This window comes from Nycticebus coucang, chromosome 12, assembly GCF_027406575.1.
Source record: "Nycticebus coucang isolate mNycCou1 chromosome 12, mNycCou1.pri, whole genome shotgun sequence".
NCBI lineage: Eukaryota > Metazoa > Chordata > Mammalia > Primates > Lorisidae > Nycticebus > Nycticebus coucang.
The window spans coordinates 25907909-25933072 of record NC_069791.1 but is presented as its reverse complement, the minus strand read 5'-3'; the positions used below and the strand labels follow the sequence as shown (position 1 = coordinate 25933072).

The 25164-nt window shown below is 36.7% G+C and overlaps 1 protein-coding gene across 3 annotated transcripts in view; it reads right to left on the bottom strand.

The window, feature by feature from the left end:
- Window positions 1-25164, bottom strand: part of ABCD2 (ATP binding cassette subfamily D member 2) — a 100701-nt gene that overhangs the window by 44193 nt on the left and 31344 nt on the right. For all 3 annotated transcript variants that reach the window (XM_053557615.1, XM_053557614.1, XM_053557617.1), the window contains exons 7-8: window positions 8513-8658; window positions 1414-1498 (exon numbers count right to left, since the gene is read on the bottom strand). In XM_053557615.1, coding sequence (XP_053413590.1) covers window positions 1414-1498; window positions 8513-8658 — 231 coding nt within the window. The remainder of the gene's footprint in view (window positions 1-1413; window positions 1499-8512; window positions 8659-25164) is intronic.

The following is a 25164-nucleotide window of genomic DNA, read 5'->3' as shown; positions in this document are numbered from 1 at the left end:
AATAGGCAGAGCCCTATCTATTGTAGGTGGGTAGGGTGCTGGCCACATACACTGAGGCTGGCGGGTTCGAATCCGGCCCAGGTCAGTTAAAACAACAATGACAACTGCAACAACAACAACAAAAATAGCTGGGCATTGTGGTGGGCACCTGTAGTCCTAGCTACTCTGGAGGCTGAGGCAAGAGAATCGCTTAAGCCCAAGAGTTTGAGGTTGCTATGAGCTGTGACACCACGGCACTCTACCTAGGGTGACAGCTTGAGACTCGGTCAAAAAAAAAAAAAAAAAGTATGTATGTATATATATGTATATATATAGTAGATAAATTAATTATAGCAAAATATCAGATTTGTTGAATCAGCATGATAGAAATATGGGGTTCATTCTATAATATCTCTTTTTTGATGAAATTTTGGGCTTTTTCCCATTAAAGGTTTTTTTAAAAAATAGCCAACTGATGGCTAAGTGTGGGCTAACTAGTTGCTAAATGTTTAACAAGGCACCCTTGATATAGTTTCTGCTTTTTTATTAACTTTTTAAAGTTCTCTTCAAAAAGTGTTATTGCTGCCAAGGCGACTCACTCAGTGGTGCTGGATCTGCTCCAACTCCAGCCTATTCTTGCATTTATATGCATAACTCTTGGTCCTATTTGCGCAAGATTTAAGTACTAAAAGCGAGTAACGTAGTTTCTGATGACCTGCCGCACTCCACAATGCAAGTTCTCATTGCCAGAGACCCATCATTAAAAAACAAGAAGAAAGAAAAGATTTCTTTTTCAGAGAATAGGGAAATAAGAGGAACAATTCAGAATGGCATTAATATTGCCTTCCCGTGTGTATCATGCTTAGTATCCTGAAACTCAGAAGGCTATGAAGCTGGTCACAAAGAAAGAAGTTTCATCCAAAGAAATCATTTCTTTAATTGTCATCTTTTGAGTCCATTTGATTTTTGAGTAGGAGAGCACTACTAGTTTAATGGGCTAATGGATGGTTAAAAAGTTGATCTAGTTTTAACTTAATACTTTAATTTAGATGTATTACTGAATGTCTACCCTCTGGGTTAATAGCAGTGTCATAGTACTTATGTATTTTTCACATTTTAAAATTAGTAATAATATGTGATAATTTTACTTTCAAACATAGGATATGTAAAAACTTAACTTAGTCCTCCGTATATTATTCCATCTAATGTTATTCAACCTAAAAGAAATAGAAAAAAAAATACTTGGAGATTCTGGTACAAGAAATAATAATTTAAGAAATTTAGAGACTGTAAACTGTATGTATTTGTTGTATAGTTATGGTATTTTTGAACTAAGGATGAAGACATTGAATCCATTCTAAACATTTTTGTTTGTTTGTTTTGGTTATAATGGTGGAAAGGTAGCTACCTGATACCTGAATATAGCATACTTACTTATGGTAGAACATGCGAGCCATGCCCATCCTTTGTTTTTCCCCTCCTGATAGGACATCTTTCCAGTCCATAACAGCGTCCCATCCTTAAGAAAATGAAAAGTGACACATTTTTATAAATCATTTGTTTAACTGTCACTGTCTCTACCCTGGACAAGTGACCCCTGGCAAGTTCAAATTGTTAACATGAAGACCTGGTATTCTATAGGACATAAACTTGGATAAATCAGAGAGCTTCATGTATAAGCATTTTGGGTTAGATTGGATATTCTTTATATGGTAATAATTTTTTATACTGACTAATGACCCTCTAAGAATTCTGATCACTGACACTTTTAAAAAATTGTTTATTTCTTGTATCTCCAAAGGGGTCAGTAGGTTTATACTTATTTTGGAGAGAGGTGGAAGAAAGACCAACAAGTTTGCTTAGGTCAATTGCAAAGCCTACAAAGGGTAAGAGAAGAACCAACTTAAATGGTTCCCATGTGCCTGGCACTCTATGTGAGTTTTCTCATCATATACTCCACAGCCTTGTAAAATAGATTTTATTACTTGAATTTTATAAGTGAGTTAACCCAAAATTCATGGAAAAATTGACATATCTAAGTTTAAACAGATATCAGAACTAGGATCTATATTTAGTTCCATGTGATACTTTTACAGTTTATTTGTACATGTTTTTAAAATGTCTAACTACTGGCTTTCTGTTTGACATTTATTCAAAAAACAATCTGGTCTATGGCCATACCATCCTGAACACGGCCGATCTTGTCAAAAACAATCTGTTTTTTAGAAAAATAGATTAAATCCATAGATACTTATATGGAAATATGCCCACAATATTTTTATATGAGAAAACCAAGTTGCAGAATTGTATATTTAATAATTGCCTTTCTGTGAATAAACACACACATATACACACATGTGGGGGAGGAGAATTACGAGACATATATTTTCTGAGTTACACTTTTTTTTTTTTTTTTTTTGTAGAGACAGAGTCTCACTTTACTGCCCTCGGTAGATAAGTTACACATTTTTTATAATAATCTGAAATTTTTATGATATGTTTACCTTAATTTTGTAATTAGATTTTTTAAAAGATTACTTTCAAACAAAACCATGATTATACAACTGGAGAGCCTGGCTTTCAAAGACAAAAATGACTGTTGAAACTTGACATGCACTTAGACCAACATTTCTAAATCTTAAGTGTTCAAGGGTTTAACACTCACATTTGGGGAAAAAAATGTCGTTTGCTGTTTTTTTACTCACTCAGCTGAATTTTCGCTATTATTAAAACACCTAAATAAACTTGGTCACCGGGAAAGAAAATAGGAAGTGTTGTCTTCATTGCTTTATATGCATTGGGTATCTGAAAAGTCAAATTATCAGAATGATTATTTGATTCTTTTACTGGTCAGAAGGAAAATATGGAATTTTATTTTGATATCCAAAAGTTCAGAGCCTTTGATGAAATAATATATGTTACGTATTTTTTCTTTTTCTTTTTTTATTTTTACTTTTTACATTTTAAAATATTAAGGGAGTACAAATGTTTTAATTACATGGATAGCTTTTATAATGCTTAAGTCAGGGTTGTAAGTGTGCCCATTTCCCAAATAGTGTGCACTGTACCTGTTAGGTAGGTTTTTATCCCTCCAAACTCCCCCTTCCTCTTCTTGATTTTCAACCATTTTTACTTCTTTCTGTGCCCATGTGTACCAATTGGTGAGTTCCAGATTATTAGAGAGTACATGTGGTGCATGTTTTTCCATTCTTGAGATACTTCCCTTAGGATAATGCTCTTTAATTTCATCCAAGGTGCTGCAAAATACATTAATTCATTTCTTTTTATGGCTGAGTAGTACTCCATGGTGTGTGTGTGTGTGTCTACCATATTTTGTCAATCTACTCATGAATTGATGGACACTGGGTTGATTCTACATCTTTGCAACTGTGAACTGTGTCACAATAAACATTTAAGTGTATGTGTCTTTTTTGATAAAATAACTTCTTTTCTTTGCATAGATACCCAGTAGTGGGACTACTGAATCAAATGGTAGGTTGACTACTAATTCTTTGAGAAATCTCCATACTGTTTTCCAGGGAGATTGTACCAATTGGCAGTTCCACCAACAGTGTATAAGTGTTCCTTCTTCTCTGCATCCATGTCAGCATCTATTGTTTTCAGATGTTTTAGTAAAAGCCATTCTGACAGAGGTAAGGTGATAGCTCATTCTGATTTTAATTTGCATATCCCTGGTGTGTAATGACATGGAGGTTTTTTTCATCTGTTTGTTGGCCATTTGTCTATCTTCTTTTGAAACACTTCTGTGTCTTTTGCCCACTTTTAAATAAGATTGTGTTTTTCTTGCTGATTTGTTTGAGATTCTGGATATTAGTGCTTTCCTGGATGTATAGTTTGTGATTATTTTCTCCCATTCCAACAGTTGTCTCTTTGGTCTGTTCATTATTATTAGGTTTTTTTTGCTGTACAAAAGCTTTTTTAATTTACTCAAGTCCCATTTATTTATTTATGATTGCTAATGTAATTTCCTTTGGGGTCTTAGTCATAAATTCTTTGCCTAGGCCAACATCTGGAAGAGTTTTTCCTACATTTTCTTCTAGAATTCTTATGGTTCCATGCCTTACATTTAAGTCTTTTATCCATCTTGAATTAATATTTCTATTAATTGTGAGAGAGATCAGGGTCTTGTTCCATTCTTCTGCATGTGACTATCCAATTTCCCAATATCACCTATTGAATAGGGTTTCTTTTCCTCAGTCTGTGTTGTCAGCTTTGTTGAAGACAGTTGATGTGAGTAGACGGTTTTATATCTGAGTTATCTGTTCTTTTCCATTGGTCTATGTCTGTATTTTTTTGTACCAGTTCCATGCTGTTTTGGTTACCAGAGCCTTGTAGTACAGTTTGGATTTAGGTAATGTGATGCCTCCAGATTTCCTCTTTCTGCTTAAGATTGCTTTGGCTCTTTGGATGCTTTTTTGGTTCCAAACAAAGGATAGAGTTATTTTTTCTAGATCTGTGAAATATGACATTTGTATTTTGATGGGGATTTGTGTTGAATCCAAGTCATTTTGGACAGTATGGACATCGTGACAATGTTGGTTCTACTGATCCATGAGCATGATATCTTTTTATATTTGTGTCATCTGCAATTTCTTTCCTCAGTGTTTTGTAGTTTTCCTCGTAGAGATATGCTTAAGTATTTTATTTTTGTTTGTAGCTACTGTGAATGATATTAAATCTTTGATTTGAGTCTCAGCTGGACTGTTATTGGTATATAGCAATGCTACTGATTTGTGTACATTAATTTTATAACCTGATAGTTCACTGAATTCATTTATCAGTTCCAGGAGTCTGTGAGATCAAAGCAATAATCAAAAATCTTCTAACAACAACAACAAAAAACCCTGAAACAGATGGATTCATAGCTGAATTATATCAGACCTGAAAGGAAGAGTTGGTACCCATACTGCAGAAATTATTCCATAACAGAGAAGAAGGAAATCTTCCCCAACTCATTCTATGAAGTTAGTATCACCTTGATACCAAAGCCAGGAAAGAACATAACAAATGTCCAGTATCTCTCGTGAATATAGGTGCAGAATCCTCAGTAAAATATTAGCAAACTGAAATCGATAGTACCTCCAAAATATAATCCACCATGACCAAGTGGGCTTCATCTCAGTGATGCAAAGATGGTTCAACATACATCAATCAATAAATGTGATTCACCACATAAACAGAAGTGAAAACTAAGTCCATCTGATCATCTCAATAGATGCAGAAAAAGCATTTGCCAAAATCCAGCACCTTTTTATGATAAAAACTCTCAACAAACTAGGAATAGAAGGAACATATCTCAAAATCATAAAATTCATATAGGACAAACCCACAGCCAATATCATATGGAATGGGAAAAAGTTGAAAGTAATCCCCCTAAGAACTGGAAAAAGATAGGGGTTCCCACTGTCACTACTTCTATTCTACCTAGTGCTGGAAGTCCTAGCCAGAGTAACTGGACAAGAGAAATAAAGGGTATTCAAATGGGAAAAGAGGAGGCTAACTATCACTTTTTGTTGATGATCTGATTTATTCCTAGACATATATGTTAACTATTAAACAGAATGTATCTATGTTTGTTAACGTCTTCTTCCTTTAAAAATTAGCATTACAAAGTACATTGAATTAAGAAATATCTAAAAGTACAAAATGTTAAAAAGTAAAAACAGTGATTGCCTATTAAGGGTTAGGAGGGTAAATCTAAAACAGAAATAGGAAGAAATTTTTCAGAGTACTTTTTAATATTTTTAAATTTTTGTATTATGTGAAAGTGTTACCTATTCCAAAAACTAAATAAGCAAAGAAGTGTAATAAAAATAATACAAAATGTTAAAAATTTTCAATACAAAACTGTCTACCATGAAAAAGGGATATTTCCTATTTCCTATTGATACCTTCAAGTTTACTCCCCAGAATAGGCTACTGTTCATTTTCTTAAGTGAACTTCTACATATTAAATAGACAGAAAACATCTATTTAAAAACATATCCTTATTATTTCATTTTAGGGGGAAAAAATTTCAAAATGCCATCTGATTTAAAGCTCCTGATTCTAAGGAAAAAGAGAAAACTGTTAAATCTTCTCCTATGACAGAATTTCATAGCATTTATGAAATATAAGTGATGATTTGAGAAACAGATTCAGATTGCTACACAATGAGAAAATATTCTAGGCGTAAGTTTTTTTTCCCTGCCCACTGAGAACAAGCCATAAGAGAAAAGTATTTGGGTCAAAGGAAACTTTAACTTTTCATATTCTAATAAATCATGTCCCAAAGGGTTTTGTCAGCATTATTGCATGCTCACAGAACAGATGAATCAAAACTCTGAGCCACAATTTGCCTCTGATACTGAGTTAGTGAGACAAAGACAGCTAGGAAGAGAATGATTTTCCTGCTTCCTACAGATGAACGACTTCTTTAGTTCATGCCCATTTGTTAACCCATCTGTAACCTGGTTGATGGAATGGAATGTAGTTCTTAATTCCATCTTTTTTTTTTTTTTTTTGCAGTTTTTTGGCTGGGGCTGGGTTTGAACCCGCCGGCTCTGGCATATGGGGCCAGTGCCCTATCCCTTTGAGCCACAGGCGCCACCCTCTTAATTCCATCTTTAATAAGCAAAGGATTAGCTAGTCTAAATAGAACTTCAGTAGTCTTCTTTCAAAGTAAGTGATGGACTTGCAAATTTAAGTGTTTTCCTGCTTTACTTAAATGTTTCATGTTTAAAGATTAAGCAAGTAAAACAGGTTTTCCCGGAACTTTTTTTTTTAAATGTATAAGGATATAATAGTTCTTATTATTGTCTAAAAAGCTGGGAGGAAGCATAGAACAGTTGCATACCTTACCACAAAATACTGACGTTCAAGTCAGATCTGGGTTTGAATTCCTGTCCCACAATTTGCTATAGGACCCTGGCTAAGATGCTACACTTTTGAATTTAATCTACAAAATGGGATCGTAAAAGCTACATCATTGGACTATTGTGAATATTAAATAAGATGTTACATACGAATTTCTTACTATATTCCACATAGTAAGCACCCAATAAAGCATAATAATTACTATTACATTTTTAGGGTTGGAATATTCTTAAAAATAGTTCTAGATCTTAATGATTTCTAAAAGACTACAATGTTCCATGTTTATTATAAATTTCTATTTATATCATTAAATTTCAAACTTATTCAACACAACCTGACCAAAATAAACATGAAACATTTACTCTATTATAGTGTTTCAAAACTGGAGCACAGTTGACCACTGGGCAGAAAAAGACAATTTGCTTTTCCTATATAGTAGAAATTATAAACACCATAAAAGAAATATATGACAATATCTCTCCTGCCTGCCTCTTTTGCTTATTGTAAGGATCAAATCAAGTAATGAATGTAAAACTGCTATGTAAAATATCAAGTATTATCACAAAAAGACAAATATCATTGTATCAATATGATTAATTGGCAAATATTACCATTAGCAATTAATTCTTATGCATTTATGTGCCACTGTGCTAAATGCTTTACATACAGACTTATTTAACCTTCACAAAAAACTTCTAAGGTATTTATTCCTGTTTTACAGCTGAAGATAACACAAAGCAGTGCTAACCAAGATTTGATTCCAGAACTCCCTGAGTTCAAAGCTCATATTCTCAATAGCTGTATAACCCTGCTCTTTTCTATTAATATTACTGTATATAGGGTCCAAAATAACACATAAACTCATGTAAAATTAAATCTACAATCCTGGTTTATTATTTTAGTAGTTTTTTTAAGCTATCAAGTTATATCAGTTATCAAACATTTGAAAGTGTGACTATTAGAGGAATTTTCTATACTTTATCCAATTTTTTTTTTTTTTTGGACCGGGGCTGGGTTTGAACTCGCCACCTTGGCATATGGGACCCGCGCCCTACTCCTTTGAGCCACAGGCGCCGCCCTTTATCCAATTTTTTATGTGTTGTTTGAGAGAGGAAAAAAGGTATTGGTAAAATTGTGAGTCTGAAGACAAAAAGAAGTTTGATGCTACTTTCCAAATTATTAAATTTAATGCAAGCTGATAGCTCAGCAAGTGAATATTTCTATCATAGACTTTTCATACATCTAGACTGCCAGTGGCCGCAGAGACACCTGTACATTTAAATATAAAAGTAAAAATTCTGTTTTTACATGCTAGCCTCAGCAACATGGAGACTTGATAAAAGCCTCACCTGAGGCGGCGCCTGTGGCTCAAAGGTGTAGGGCCCTGGCCCCATATGCTGGAGATGGTGGATTCAAACCCAGCCCCAGCCAAAAACTGCAAAAAAAAAGAAAGCCTCATGTGCCACACTAAACATAACAGAAGCAGAAAAAGAGATTTTTTAATAGAAAAGCAATAAGACTCCATCTTTACACTTATATACTTATTTCCAATTATACACATAGCATATATCCAAATTAAACCACAGATTAAAAATATGCTGAAGTTTATTTGCTTTAAATGATGTTAAATGCATTAAAAAAGCATGCTAGACTTTACCTCCTTCTCTTTGAACTATGTGATAGAGGTGGACATTGTGTAGAATACATTCCAGATCTTGATCTGTATAACCTTTATCGTGCATATCATCCACTGAATCGGGATAAATGACTTGATCCCGAAGACTTCCAAGAGACATATATGGCCTATAAAACACCACGCATACAAGAAATCACTGTAGCTTCCTCATTGTGACATCCCAGTCATCTGAAGACATCAGAGCAGATTTTAAACACTACATTTCTAGGATTATATTTATTCCTTTATGATGAATACTTCTCCCTCAGGCACTGCAAAATAATACCCTGTTATGTTTACATAAACACTTTTTCAGATACAGGCATAAAAGAAGAGTCTATAAAAAATCATTTGATATTTACAGCAGAGAAATACTATATATACTTTGTTTCACTGTATTTTATAAAATGGCTTCTGTATTTCATTTAAAATTATTTGGGTTAAATATTAGAAATTTTGGGCTTTGATCCAGCAAAGGGAACAAACAAAACAAAATGTCATTTATAATAAGAAAAACACATATTAAAACTACATTGAATTTCCTACTTAGCAGATTGACCAAAAATTTAGCATCTTGATAGTTCACTCCACTTGCAGGTCTATGGAGAAACTGACAAATTATTAGCCCTTTGACCCACTTTTGAGAATATACTCTGATATCAGATATACTTCTAAAAATATGCGAAAGAAAAGATGCATAAAGTTATCCACTACAGCACTATCTATGATAGCAAAATACTGAAAAACAAATGTTTATCATATATAAAGGGGATTGACTGAATAATCTTTAGTACGTCCACTATGCAGCTACAAATAAAAGGATTAGGAAGAACTCTATAAACTGGCACAGAATGATTTCCATGATATATCGTTAAAGCTAAATGCAGTACAAAAGTAGACATACAACAGGGTTTCTTAAGAGTGGCATTGTTGGTAATATTAAATCAGATAATCCTGTGTTGTTGAGGGCTAGCCTGTGTATTTCAGGATGTTTAGCGTATACCTGGTCTCTACTCATTAGATGTCAGTAGTACCCCCTCTAGTGGTGAACAAAAATATTGTCTCAGTATTGTCAAATGTGCCAAAATCCTCCCCAGTGGTGAGAAATGCTGAGAAACACATGTATAACATATCACCCTTTATGTAAAAAGGAAATAAAATGAAATACACATATATCTGCTGATACTTACAAAAGGAAACACAGAAAGGATAAACTAGACACTAATGAAACTGGTTACTAACAGGAAGTGGGAGGAATGAAGCAGAAAGGACAGGTGAGGGAATGACCTAATTATCCTTAGTTTTTCCCTTTAGAATCGTGTCAAGGTGTTACTATTTAATAAATAAATGAAATCAAACCAACTAGAATGAAGGAAGAAACCTTAAAATTGAAAAAAAGAAGTAGATTAACTGAATGGTGTACCAACTGGATAACAAAACCACGCAGGGAGGAGCATGGAGGTAAGGATGAATTAATACAAGAACTCTTGAATTGGGTTATGTAATTTCAGTCAAAGACACAAAGAAGCATGAATAATTTTTTTTTTTTAAGAGGAAGGCCTTTATTTTAGCTGTTGGAGCCAGAGAGGACTTAATTCCAAAAATGGCCGAGCTCCATCACAAATAAATTTTTAACATTATCTGGCAAATTTATTTTGGTAATGATATAGATGTAGCAATTCTGAAAAACTATTTTATGTCTATTGTAGGATTGATAAATAAGTAAATAGTTGATAATGTTAGGAACTAGCATTTGCACTGTGGAAGAAGACAGAATGCAAATATGGGAAGGCAAGAAAAAATTATAATATTTAATTCAAATTGGAGTATGAGTATGAATTTGTGACTTTTGAAAACAAAAAAACAATTTCCTATTTCTGTCTACATCTGTAATATCCTGATAGTATCCTCTGAGAAAGAAAAAACATCATCCAGGTAACATGGTGGATTAAATTGTGAACAGAAAAAGATATATCCTAATCCTCATCCCCATACCTGTGACCATGACCTTACTTAGAAACAAGGTCTTTGTAGATGTAATTAATTAAGGATCTTGAGACAAAGACTATGCTGGATAAACTATATGAGCCCCAAATCCAATAAATGCCAGTATGAAAAGAGGGGAAATAGTAAAGAAAACAAGTCCTTGTGATGAAAGAGGCAGAGATTAGAGTCATGCTGCCATAAACCAACGAATGCTTGGCATCACTAGCAGCTGGAAAAGAAGCATGAAGTAAGGCTTCCCTAGAGCCTTCAGAGAGCATGTAGACGGCCAGTACTTTGACCTCCAGCCTTCAGAAAAGTGAGAAAATAAATTTCTGCTACTTAAACCACCAAACGTTTGGTAATATATTATGGTAGTTTGAGGAAGTTAGTACAAATAGTATTCATGAAAAAAAAAGTCTATAACCTTAATAACATTATGAAGAAACTATGAGACAAGCCCAAATCGAGGCACCTTCTTAAAAAAAATAGTTCTTTACTCTTTTGAAATATAAATATCTCTGAGCAGAACAAGATGGCAACCAGAAGGACATTCAGCTGAGCTCTCCCACTATGACTGGAGAAAAAGAGAGAACCCAGCCATACTTGGTGCTGGGACCTAACCCAGAGTCACAGCTCAGGGAGCACAGAGAAAAGGTGATGAGCTAGATACAGCATATGATCTGGAGTGGTGGAAATCTGCTGAATTAGGCAACTGATTGTGACTAGCTAGGATTGGCTGGCCCCCATGAAGGTCCAGGACAGGAAGAAGCCTTTTCAGAATTTTAAGTTGTTGGGAGAAGCTGTGCATTGAGTGGAAAGTTTGAAAAAGTGTGTGGACTTGAACAGTATACAGAAACCAGATTAGAATGCCACTTGGAGTGGACTTGCCATAGGTTTGGTTGCTGGTGAAGAAGCCATACTGAGAAGGTCCCAGTGGGCAGGGAGCTGCTATTGTGGGAAGGTTGTGAGAAGGACTTAGCAGGGGCCTAAAGCATGGCTGTCTTAATTCCACCTTCCGGGATCAGAACTCCAGTATTGGACAGGCTGAGGGACCATGGGAGCTGGAATCAGGGGGCACTGTGAGATCTGCCCATGAAAAATTCTTATGACCTTTAAGATCCCAACCTGGCAGGGTCTCAATGCTGAAGAAACAATCAAGTGATCACCAAAGGGAACTATGTTTACAATAAGGACCATAGCAGGTGGAGACAAGATGGCTGACTGAAGCCAGCTTTCCACAGAAACTCCCATCCCAAAGGAGAGTTAAAGGACAGAAATTTAGCAAGTACCCTGGCAGATTAGAGCTACGCCAAGAGAGAAGGTTGAAGAATGCACATCAACCCTGCTGAGGCGAGCTGTGACCCCAAGGATACAAACAAAAGGTACAAAATCCATCACCAAGTGGATGGGAGTCCCCTCCCCCATGAGAATGGCTTGGAGTACCCCATAAACAAACGAGCAGAGTTCAAAAGTCCTCCCATTATACTCCACAGAAGAGACCTTCAAAAACTGGACATACTTCCCCTACTAGGGTGCCATGACACTCTCCTGCCAGGCATAAAACTGTGTAAAACTGTATATATTCTCTACCTGCAATTCTGAGTTCCCAGCACTCCTCTCCACTCTCACTTTGAGGTCTGGAGGCCTGTCCCCCAGGAGTCCAGATTCTTGGGTGATTTCTCGAGGGGTATGGACAGGGCCTGGACTGCAGCTGGTCAGTGCTGATTCTGTGGCACGGGAGTGAGGAGTGGACAGTCAGCTGGGGGTAAACCATACCAGAGCGGCGGTGCCCCAAGGCGCAAAGTAGCAGCTGTTTTTGGCAACAATAGGGCTCACCCCTGGATATTCTGGAGTCACACCCCCTGTCTCTCTGGGCAACCAGACGAGGCCAGGCATCTTCTCAGGTGGCAACCACTGGCAGAACAGATCTGGGACGGAAACGCAGGCCCCGTGAGTAAAGGGTTTGCCTGAGGCAGTACCAGCCTGGGTGGAGGGCAGGGACTAGAAAACGCATGCACAGTGCCGGCTGACTCCCAGGGCAGGGCTGACCCAGAGGACCGCTTTACTTAGCCTAAGATGCACCCGGCCCCCAGGGGATCATCAACCTAGACAAAGGAGGGCAGGAGGCTACAACTGACAGCTAACTGTGCTGTGAATACAAACCTGCAGCACCAAAGATAGGACATAAGGTGCAGTTTCTGTGAACTCAAAACAGTTTCTCTTCTGCAGGGGAATTTAGCCAGGACACACAAAAATTCCGCAAAGTTGTTCTATTCAGTCAGTAACATCAATCAGGGGTGGGACTGGAATTGAGTGAACACCCCCCCAGCCTGCATCCAGCCCCTGAGGTTGTCAGGCCTCACCTCGCCCTGCCAGATAGAGGCAGAGAGCAGTGGCCTGGCTGAGGAGACATAGATTTCCTTATGATTCAGGCAGGTGCAAACCCCTGGAGTATCTGCTCATTGGAAGCAACTGGGTCACAACCCTGCAGGGTTATCAGTGACTGGGTGTGATAGAGGTGCAATGTGGGGTGTGATAGAGGTGCATCAACCTTCCCAGACTAATCTATTTGCTAAGTGGGTCCTCCTGACCTTTTGGAGCACTGGAGCAAGTCATATTTGAGTTGTTAGCAGAACCATGTGATCCAGTTGCCAGAGACCTTTTAAACTCTTCCACCTGAGACAGGTGCTGACTGAGACAATTGATTTGGACCATTTGAACTGAGCCAATTGCCCGAGGACTATCCAAGTGGTACAGAAGGGTGTGTGGATGTAGAAGGTTTGATTTTCCTTTTCCAATTGTTGCCTGTGGGGGAGCGGGGTGACTTAACTGCTACTATTTCTCCACAGTTGAGACTTCAACCCAGAGTAACAGTTTCACTAGGGTTGGACAGAGACTAGCTGAAAACAAGACAGAGCCACTTAGCCCCACCATACCAAACAGGTCCCCAGTTTCTCAGGCCGTAGCACTGTACGGGTCCTTGGCAAAGCTCCAGGGATAAAGTCAAAAGATGTAAAATAATCATGGGGAGGAATCAGCAGAAAAACTCTGGTGACATGAATAACCAGAGTAGATCAACCCCTCCAAGGAAATACACAGCAGATGTAACTGAAGATCCCATTCATAAACAGCTGGCCGAGATGTCAGAAATTGAATTCAGAATTTGGATTGCAAACAAGATTAATAGAATGGAGGAAAAGTTGTGATTAGAAATTCGAGGAGCAATCCAAAAGTTGGAATTAGAAATTCGAGGAGAGCCGGGCGTTGTGGTGGGCGCCTGTAGTCCTAGCTACTCGGGAGGCTGAGGCAAGAGAATCACTTAAGCCCAGGAGTTGGAGGTTGCTGTGAGCTGTGTGAGGCCACGGCACTCTACCGAGGGCCATAAAGCGAGACTCTGTCTCTACAAAAAAAAAAAAAAAAAAATTCAAGGAGAAATTCAAAAGTTGTCTCAAGAATTCAGCAAATTTAAAGATAAACCACCAAAGATTTTAATACATTGAAGCAAGAATTTGCAGTTCTCAAAGATCTGAAAAATACAGTAGAATCCCTCAGTAAAAGAGTGAACCAAGCATAAGAAAGCATTTCTGACATTGAAGACAAAGCTTTTGAATGCTCCCAAACTCTCAAAGAGGAAGAGAAATGGAGAGCAAAAACAGATCATTCTCTCATAGAGCTCTGGGATAATTCTAAGAAGGCTAATATCCGGCTCATTGGAATCCCTGAAAGCGATGAAGTGGGTTCACAAGGAACAGATGCTCTTCTCCATGAAATTATGGAAGAGAATTTTCCAGACATGCCAAGAGATTCTGAAGTTCAGATAGCAGACAGTTTCAAAACCCCAGCAAGACTCAACCTGAATAAGACATCCACCAGGCACATCATAATTAACTTCACTAAAGTTAACATGAAGGAGAAAATTCTGAAAGCAGCCAGATGGAAGAAAACTATTACCTACAAAGGGAAGAATATTAGAATGACTGCAGATCTCCCTGTTGAAACTTTTCAAGCCAGAAGAGGGTGGTCATTGTCATTTAATCTCCTAAAAGAAAATAACTTCCAACCCCAGATCCTCTATCCAGCTAAACTGAGTTTCATTTATGATGGAGAAATTAAATACTTTAATGACATTCTCATGTCAAAGAAATTTGCCATAACCAAACCAGCTCTTCAGGATATTCTCAGACCTATCCTCCATAATGACCAGCCAATCCTGTACCACAAAAGTAAACTCACTCAGAAACTTTTGATCAAACTCCAACTTCCACAGTGTTGAAAGGATTAAAAATGTCCACTGGACTTTCAAAAAACTCGATACCCAAAATTTTACCAGACTTATCAATATTCTCCATTAATGTGAATGGCTTAAACTGTCCTCTAAAGAGGCACAGGTTGGCTGACTGGTTACAAAAACTCAGTCCAGATATGTGCTGTATACAAGAATCATATCTTACCTCAAAAGATAAATATAGACTCAGGGTGAAAGGATGGTCCTCCATATTTCAGGCAAATGGTAATCAGAAAAAAGCAGATATTGCAATTCTATTTGCAGATACAATAGGCTTTAAACCAACAAAAGTAAGGAAGGATAAGAACGGTCACTTCATATTTGTTAAGGGTAATACTCAATATGATGAGATTTCAATTATTAATATAATGCACCCAACCAGAATGTACCTCAATTTATAAGAGAAACTCTAACAGATGTGAGCAACTTGATTTCCTCCAGCTCCATAATCGTCAGAGATTTCAACACTCCTTCGGCAGTGTTGGATAGGTCCTCCAATAAGAAGCTGAGCAAATAAATTATAGATTTAAACCTAACCATCTAACATTTGGATTTAGCAGACATCTACAGAACATTTCATACTAACAAAACTGAATACACATACTTCTCATCAGCCCACGGAACATATTCCAAAATCGATCACATCTTAGGTCACAAGTCTAATCTCAGTAAATTTAAAGGAATAGAAATTATTACTTGTATCTTCTTGGACCACCATGGAATAAAAGTTGAATTCAGTAACAACAGGACATACAAAAACATGGAAGTTCAATAACCTTACTATGAAGGATAGCTGGGTCATAGATGAAATTAAGAAGGAAATTGCCAAATTTTTGGAACAAAACGACAATAAAGACATGAATTATCAGAACCTCTGGGATACCGCAAAGGCAGTCCTAAGAAGGAAATCTATAGTACTGCAAGTCTTTCTCAAGAGAAAGGACATAGAGGAAGTTAACAACTTAATGGGACATCTCAAGCAACTAGAAAGGGAAGAACACTCCAACCCCAAACCCAGTAGAACAAAGGAAATAACCAAAATTAGAGCAGAATAAATGAAATTGTAAACAAAAGGATTATACAACAGATCAATAAATCAAAAAGTTGGTTTTTCGAAAATGTCAATAAAATAGACTTTTGGCTAACCTAACCAGGAAAAAAAGAGTAAAATTTTTAATTTCATCAATCAGAAATGACAAAGATGAAATAAAAACAGACTCCTCAGAAATTCAAAAAATCCTTAATGAATATTACAAGAAACTTTATTCTCAGAAATATGAAAATCTGAAGGAAATTGACCAATACTTGGAAGCACGCCACCTTCCAAGACTTAGCCAGAATCAAGTGGAAATGTTGAACAGGCCTATATCAAGTTCTGAAATAGTGTAAACCATACAAAATCTCCCTGAAAGTCCAGAACCAGATGGCTTCATGTCAGAATTCTATCAAACCTTTGAAGAGGAACTAGTATCTACCCCGTTTCCCCGAAAATAAGACATCCTCCGAAAAAAAGACCTATTTACAGGAAAGACAAGACGTCTCCTGAAAATAAGACCTACGGCATCTTTGAAAGCACACCTTAAAACAAGACACTGTCTTATTTTTGAAGAAACAGGGTATATTACTCAATCTGTTCCAAAATATAGAAAAAGAAGGAAGACTACCCAACACGTTCTATGAAGCAAACATCACCCTGATCCCCAAACCAGGAAAAGACCCAACGAGAAAAAAAAATTATAGACCAATATCACTAATAAATACACATGCAAAAATATTCAACAAGATCCTAACAAACAGAATCCAGCAACACATCAAACAAATCATACATCATGACCAAGTCGGTTTTATCCCAGGGTCTCAAGCCTGGTTCAATATACGTAAATCTATAAATATAATTCACCACATAAACAAATTAAAAAACAAAGACCATACGATTCTCTCAATTGATGCAGAAAAAGCTTTTGATAATATCCAGCATCCTTCATGATCAGAACACTTAAAAAATTGGTATAGAAGGTACATTTCTTAAACTAATAGAGGCCATCTATAGCAAACCCACAGCCAATATCATATTGAATGAAGTTAAATTGAAATCATTTCCACTCAGATCAGGAACCAGACAAGGTTGCCCATTGTCTCTACTGCTCTTTAACATTGTAATGAAAGTTTTAGCCATGGCAATTAGGGAAGAAAAGGCGATCAAGGATATACACATAGGGTCAGAAGAGATCAAACTTTCGCACTTCACAGATGATGTGATTGTATATCTGGAAAACACCAGGAATTATACTACAAAACTCTCAGAAGTGATCAAGGAATACAGCAGAATCTCGGGTTACAAAATCAACATTCATAAATCAGTAGCCTTTATATATACCAACAATAGTCAAGCTGAATAAACAGTTATGGTCTCTATTCCATTCACAGAAGTGCCAAAGAAGATGAACTATTTGGGAGTTTATCTAACAAAGGATGTGAAAGATCTCTATAAAGAGAACTATGAAACTCTAAGAAAAGGAATAGCTGAAAATGTTAACAAATGGAAAAACATGCCATGCTAATGGCTGGGAAGAATCAACATTGTTAAAATGTCCATATTACCCAAAGCAATATACAATTTTAATGCAATCCCTATTAAAGCTCCATTGTCATACTGTAAAGGTCTTGAAAAAATAATACTCCACTTTATATGGAATCAGAAAAAACCTCAAATAGCCAAGACATTACTCAGAAATAAAAACAAAGCAGGAGGAATCATGCTACTGGACCTCAGACTATACTATAAATTGATAGTGATCAAAGCAGCATGGTACTGGCACAAAAACAGAGAGGTAGATGTATGGAACAGAATAGAGAACCAACAGATAAACCTAGCTACTTACCATTATTTGATCTTTGACAAGCCAATTAAAAACATTCAATGGGGAAAAGATTCCCTTTTTAATAAATGGTGCTGGGTGAACTGGCTGGCAACCTGTAGAAGACTGAAACTGAACCCACACCTTTCACCATTAACTAAGATAGACTCTCACTGGATTAAAGATTTAAACTTAAGACATGAAACCATAAAAATACTAGAAGAAAGTGCAGGGAAAACTCTTGAAGAAATCAGCCTGGGTGAACATTTTATGAGGAGGACCCCCTGGGCAATTGAAGCAGCATCAAAAATACACTACTGGGACCTGATCAAACTAAAAAGCTTCTGCACAGCCAACAACACTGTAAGTAAAGCAAGCAGACAACCTTCAGAATAGGAGAAGATATTTGCAGGTCATGTCTCCGACAAAGGTTTAATAACCAGAATCCACAGAGAACTCAAATGTATAAGCAAGAAAAGAACAAGTGATCCCATCGCAGGCTGGGCAAGGGACTTGAAGAGAAACTTCTCTCAAGAAGACAGGCGCGCGGCCTACAGACATATGAAAAAATGCTCATCATCCTTAATCATCAGAGAAATGCAAATCAAAACTACTTTGAGGGGCGGCGCCTGTGGCTCAAGGAGTAGGGCGCCGGTCCCATATGCCAGAGGTTGCGGGTTCAAACCTAGCCCTGGCCAAAAACCAAAAAAAAAAAAAAAAAAAAAAAAAAAAAAAAACTACTTTGAGATATCACCTAACTACAGTAAGATTAGCCCACATCACAAAATCCCAAGATCAGAGATGTTGGCGTGGATGTGGAGAAAATGGAACAATTCTACACTGCTGGTGGAAATGCAAATTAATACATTCCTTTTGGAAAGATGTTTGGAGAACACTTAGAGATCTAAAAATAGATCTGCTATTCAATCCTGTAATTCCTCTACTAGGCATATACCCAGAAGACCAAAAATCACATCATAAAAAAGATATTTGTACCAGAATGTCTGCTGCAGCCCAATTCATAATTGCTAAGTCATGGAAAAAGCCCAAGTGCCCATTGATCCATGAATGGATTAATAAATTGTGGTATATGTACACCATGGAATATTATGCAGCCTTAAAGAAAGATGGAGACTTTATCTCTTTCATGTTTACATGGATGGAGCTGGAATATCTTCTTCTTAGTAAAGTATCTGAAGGATGGAAGCAAAAGCATTGTAATGTACTGAGCCCTACTATGAAACTAATTTATGGCTTTCATATGAAAGCTATAACCCAGTTATAAACGAAGAATAGGGGGAAGTGGAAAGGGGAGAGGGAGGGAAGGGAGGGGGAAAATGGGCAGAGGGAGGGTGATTGGTGGGATTACACTTACGGTGTATCTTACAAGTGTACATGTGAAACTTAATAAATGCAGAATATAAATGTCTTAACACAATAACTAAGAAAATTCCAGGAAGGCTATGTTAACCAGTGTGATGAAAATATGTCAAATGGTATATAAAACCAGTGTATGGTGCCCCATGATTGCATTAATATACACAGCTATGATTTTAAAAGAAAGGACCATAAAGGTTGATGGCTGGGCGCTCTGTCTCCAAAAGAAACCACAGCACCACCTGGTGTCCCCGTGACACATTGCAACATACTGCCATCAAGAGTGCTTTTTTTAGGCCACCAGGAAGAGTTTGGGTTTGCTCTGGCTGAGGCTGCCTCAAGACCTAAACTCTGAGACAAGGTAATATAAAGGAACAGAGGCAGCGAGAAGGAAAAAGGAGGTGAAAAGGAAGGAAGAACACATGAGGAGGAACCAATACAAAATTTGAGCAACATGAAAAACCAAAACAGAAGAACTCCCCCAAGGACCATGAGGCAGCTGCTGCATAAGACTCCACCTATAAAGAATTAATGGGCTTGACAGAAACGAATTTAAAATTTGCATGAAAAAGGCAATAAAAGGAATGGATGAGAAAATGGAAAGACAGAACCAAAAGTCAGACGAGAGAAATGTAGACTATAGAAAGGATATGGCAGAGCTTAAGGAAATGAAGGAACCAGAGACTATAAAGATGCAGTAGAACATATCAAAAATAGGTTAGACCATGGAGAAGAACGAACCTCTCAGCTGGAGCATAAAGTTTTCGATTTAACCCACATAGTTAAAAAGGCAGAGAAGAAGAGAGAGAAAGTAGAACAGGTGCTTTGAGAACTATGAGACTCCCTGAAGCATTCAAACATAGGAATAATAGGGATTCCTGAGAGAAAGAAGATTGTCCCAAAGGAATGGAAGCCCTACTGGAGACTATTATAAATGAACCCTTCCCAAGTTTTACTGAAGACGCTGACATACTCCTTTCAGATGGATATGAAACCCTGGGTCATCTCAACTCCAACACAGCCTCTCTAAGACACATTGTAATGAACCTATCCAAAGTCAAGATGAAAGAAAAAATTCCGCAAGCAGCCCTACAGAGGCAGAGCCATTAGGATGACAGCAGACTTTTCAACTGATATCTTTCAAGCCAGAGACCACAGTCATCCACCTTCAACATTTTTAAACAAAACAATTTTCAGCCCAGAATTCTGTATACTAGTAAACTAAGCTTCAAAATTAATGGAGAAATCAAATATTTTCCAGATATACAAGCACTGAGGAAATTCACCACAAGACCAGCTCTACAGGAAACACTTAGACCTATTCTCAACACTGACCATCAAATGGACCACCAGCAAAGTAAACACCTAGAAGCTAAAGGTCAAACTTAGCTTCCACAATGGCACATAGGATAAAACTACACAAGATAAGATGAATAGAACACCAAACTTATCAATTCTCTCAGTAAATGTCAATGGACTGAATTCATCACTCAAGAGGTATGGGCTAGCTGATTGGATAAAAAAGCACAAGCCATCCATATGCCGTCTCCAGGAGACACACCTAGACCTGACGGACAAATCAAGGCTAGGGTTAAGGGACGAAAAACAGTATTTTAAACAAATGGAAATCAAAAGAAAGGAGGGGTTGCTAACTTATTTTCTGATACAAGCAGATTCAAAGCAACTAAAGGTAAGAAAGACAAAGATGGACACTTTACACTGGTCAAAGGAAAAATGCAAGTGTACTTTCAATTTCAAATATTTATGCACTCGAATTCTCCCAGATTTATGAAACAGATCTTTATGGGTCTAAGCAATATGATATCCCATAACACCATAATAGCTAGGGACTTTAACACCCCTCTGACAGAACTAGACAGAGCCTCTAAACAGAAACTAAACAAAGATACAAGGGACTTAAATGTGACTGTAGAACAAATGGGATTAATAGACATATACAGAACACATTATCCTAAAGCTAAGGAATATACATTTTTCTTGTCAGCTCATGGTATGTACTCCAAAATAGACCACATCCTAGAGTATAAATCAAACCTCAGCAAAATTAAAAGAATAGAAATTATACCTTGTATCTTCTCAGACCATAAAGCAATAAAGATAGAACTCAACTCCAACAAAAACATTCACCCCCACACAAAGGCATGGAAGTTAACAACCTTATGTTGAACAATAGTTGGGTTCAGGAACATATAAAAGAGGAAATCATTAAATTCCTCAAACATAACAACAATGAAGACACAAGTTACCAAAACCTGTGGGGTACAGCAAAAGCAGACTTATGAGGGAAGTTTATTGCATTAGATGCCTACATTCAAAAAACAGAAAGAGAGAGCACCAACAAACTCATGAACCATCTTGTGGAATTGGAAAGAGAAGAACAATCTAATCCCAAACCCAGCAGAAGAAAATATATAACCAAAATTAAATCAGAGATTAATGAAATTGAAAACAAAAGAATTATTCAGAAAATTAATGAAACAAAAGGTTGGTTTTTTGAAAAAATAAATAAAATTGATAAACCTTTGGCCAGATTAACTAGAAACAGAAAAGTAAAATCTCTAATAATCTCAATCAGTAACGATAAAAGGAGAAATAACAACAGATGCCACAGAGAAATAAGAGATCATCTCTAAGTACTACAAGAAACTTTATGCCCCAAAATTTGACAATGTGAAGGAAATGGATCAATATCTGGAATCACACCCTCACACCTACCTGCGGAAATTATTCTGGTGTGAAGCCATCTGGACCAGGGCATTTTTTGTTGGGATTTTTTTTTTTTTTTACTGTTTCTTTGATCTCAGTTCTTGAAATCAGTCTGTTCAAGACATATGTTTCTTCTTAAGTCTAAGGCCTCTCCTGATCTTTGATAAACCAAACAAAAGCATACACTTGGGAAAAGAATCCATATTCAATAAATGGTGAGGGGGAACTGGATAACCACATGTAAAAGAAACTAGATGCATCTCTCTCACCACTTAGAAAAATTGATTCAAGATGGATAGAAGATTTAAATCTAAAGCATGAAACAATAAAAATCTTTGAAGAAAGTGTGGGGAAAACACTTGAAGATAGTGGCCTGGGGAAAGGTTTTATGAAGAAGATTTCCATGGCAATTGCAACAACATTAAAAATAAACAAATGGGATTTAATTAAACTGAAAAGCTCTATACAGCTAAGGAAACAACAATTGAAGCACAGACAACCTTTAGAATGGGAAAAGATATTTGCATATTATGAACTGGACAAAGCCTTGATAACTAGAATCTACAGAGAACTTAAATTAATCAACAATCCCAACAATCCCATGTATCACTGTGCACAAGACATGAATAGAACCTTCTGTAAAGAAGACAGACAGATGCCTAACAAACGTAGGAAAAAATGTTCATCATCCCTAGTCATCAGAGAAATATGGATAAAAAGTACCCTGAGATATCACCTAACCCCAGTGAGAATGGCCCCCATCACAAAGTCTCAAAGCTGCAGATGCTGGCATGGATGTGGAGAGGTGAACACTTTTATACTGCTGATGGGACTGCAAACTAATACAACCTTTTTGGAAGGAAGTATGGAGAATCCTCAAAGAACTCAAATTAGACCTTCCATTTGATCTTGCAACCCCATTACTATGCATCTATCCAGAAGAAACAAAATCCTTTTATCATAAGGACATTTGCACTAAACTGTTTATCACAGCTTAATCTATAATTGCTAAAATGTGGAAACAGACTAACTGGCCAACAACCCAGGAATGGATTAACAAGCTGTGGTATGTGTATACCATGGAATACTATTCAGTCACTAAAAAAGATGGAGACTTTACATTTTTTGTATTAACCTGGATGGAGGTGGAAGACATTTTTCTTAGTAAAGTATCAGAAGAATGGAGAAGCAAGAATCCATTGTACTCTATTCTAATATGACGACAGAAGATGAGCTAATACAAGGTGGCGGGTAGAGAAATCAGCAAGGGGTGGAGGGATGGGAAGTCACTGTGGATGGCACATCTCTTGGGGATGGGACACAATTATAAGAGGGACTTTATGGAACAAATGCAATCAGTATAACCTAATTCTTTGTACCTTCAATGAATCTCAAACAATAAAAAAACGAGTTAATAAAGAAAAATTTTAAATGTGAAAAAAAATAAATATCATAAAAAAAATGCTGAGGAACTTTTTCTTTTCTTTTCTTTTCTCTCTTTCTTTCTTTTTTCTTGAAACATAGTCTCATTCTGTCTCCCTGGGTAGAGTGCCATGATGTTCACAGCAACCTCTAATTCCTGGGTTTGAGTGATCCTCTTGCCTCAGCCTTCCAAATAGCTAGGCGTATAGGCACCTGCCACAATGTCCAGCTAGTTTTTCTAGTTTTAGACAGGGTCTCTAGACAGGGTCTCACTCTTGAACTCCTGAGCTTAGGCGATCCATCCACTTCAGCCTCCCTGAGTGCTAGGATTAAAGGCATGAGCTATGGTTGCTGGCCATTGGAAAAACAAGTTACAGCAAAGAACAGTATTATGAAAAGTGGCAAACTTTGAATATGGTCTATATTTTTGATACTGTATCAATCCAAACTTTCTGAATTTTAATAATTGTAGGGATGGGGTGGCCCCTGAGGCTCAGTGGGTAGGGCAACAGCCCCATATACTGGGGGTGGTGGGTTCGAACCCGACCCTGGCCAAACTGCCATGAAAAATTCTCGGAAGGCTGAGGCAGGAAAATCGGCTGGGCCTAGGAGTTGGAGGTTTCTGTGAGCTGTGATGCCACAGGGTGATAGAATGAGGGTGAGGGTGATAGAGTGAGACTCTGTCTCTAACATAAAATAAAAATAATTGCAGTATGGCTATATTCGAGAATATCCTTGGTCTTTGAAAATATAATCTGAATTAGTTAGGGGTAAAGATTGATGATTACTGCAACTTACTTAAAAAAAGTTTTTTTAAAAAGTATATTTATGTATTTGCCATGGGCACTGGAAAGGCTGTTTCAAGAAAATTTGTGATGACATTGATTCGCTCTGAAAGCACAGGAAATGGAGGACCCTATATCCAATGTTTCTGTTAGTTTGCATGTGATTCTCTTTCCAGCTCAAAGGTCTGGAATTTAGCATTTTGAGCTAGCTCAAGTTTCTCTAGTCTTACCAAAGTTATACATAATTGATAAGCACCTAAAGTACCCTTTACTAAACTTTCCTTTCTAGATATATAGACCCATTCAGATCACCTTCTAAATATTTCAGGTAGATCAATTACGATGTCAGGATGTTACTAGCTTACTTGCTCTGGCTCATCAGAAAGGGGATCATGTCACACATCCAGTACAAGCAACAAAGGAAATGGATTGGTCATAATTAGTAACTATCAACAAAGAAACATTAATGAGGTTTAGTTTACTTTCTCTAAGTTAAACCCAATCACTTCAATATATATATTGTGGAAAAGATATTGGAATAAACCCACAGGTATCACAGTGTAATTTAACTAATTATTGCTATTTAAACATTATAATTCTTTTTCTTTGGAATCTGAAATTCTGTCAAATACATATTTATTTAAAAATATTACATATAATAAAATGATTTGAGATGAAATTTCTTCTTTGTGATTAAAGCTTTTTATAGTTATGTTACAAATGTCTCTTTTATAGATGTACTTTTATAATTTGCATTGTATTCCTTTTCTATGTTAAAATTTAAATAACTGAATATTTATTTATTTGTAAAATATATTGTTGCTTATTAGAGTTACTTTTTTGTTATTCTTTACTCGAGGCAAAAGCAGAGAGAAGGGGAAAACATCGAGAAATGTTAGCTCTGTCTCTGTGCCTGGAGATTCTGGAATGATCACCCAAAATGCCCCTCAAACCCTAAGAAAAAAATGTAACATGAAAGGTCTATATGCACAGAAATAAACTTTAAAAAACATATATAAACTTTAGTTGGGAACAACATTGATAAAAATTTCATAGTAATATTAACATTATTTAAGGCATGAGATGTGTAAAAGAATAACATACCACTAGGTATTGCTGTGTTGCCATGGCAATAAGAAGTTAGCAATTCAAAAGCCATAGAATCTAGCTATTAATAATTCATATAAATGCACA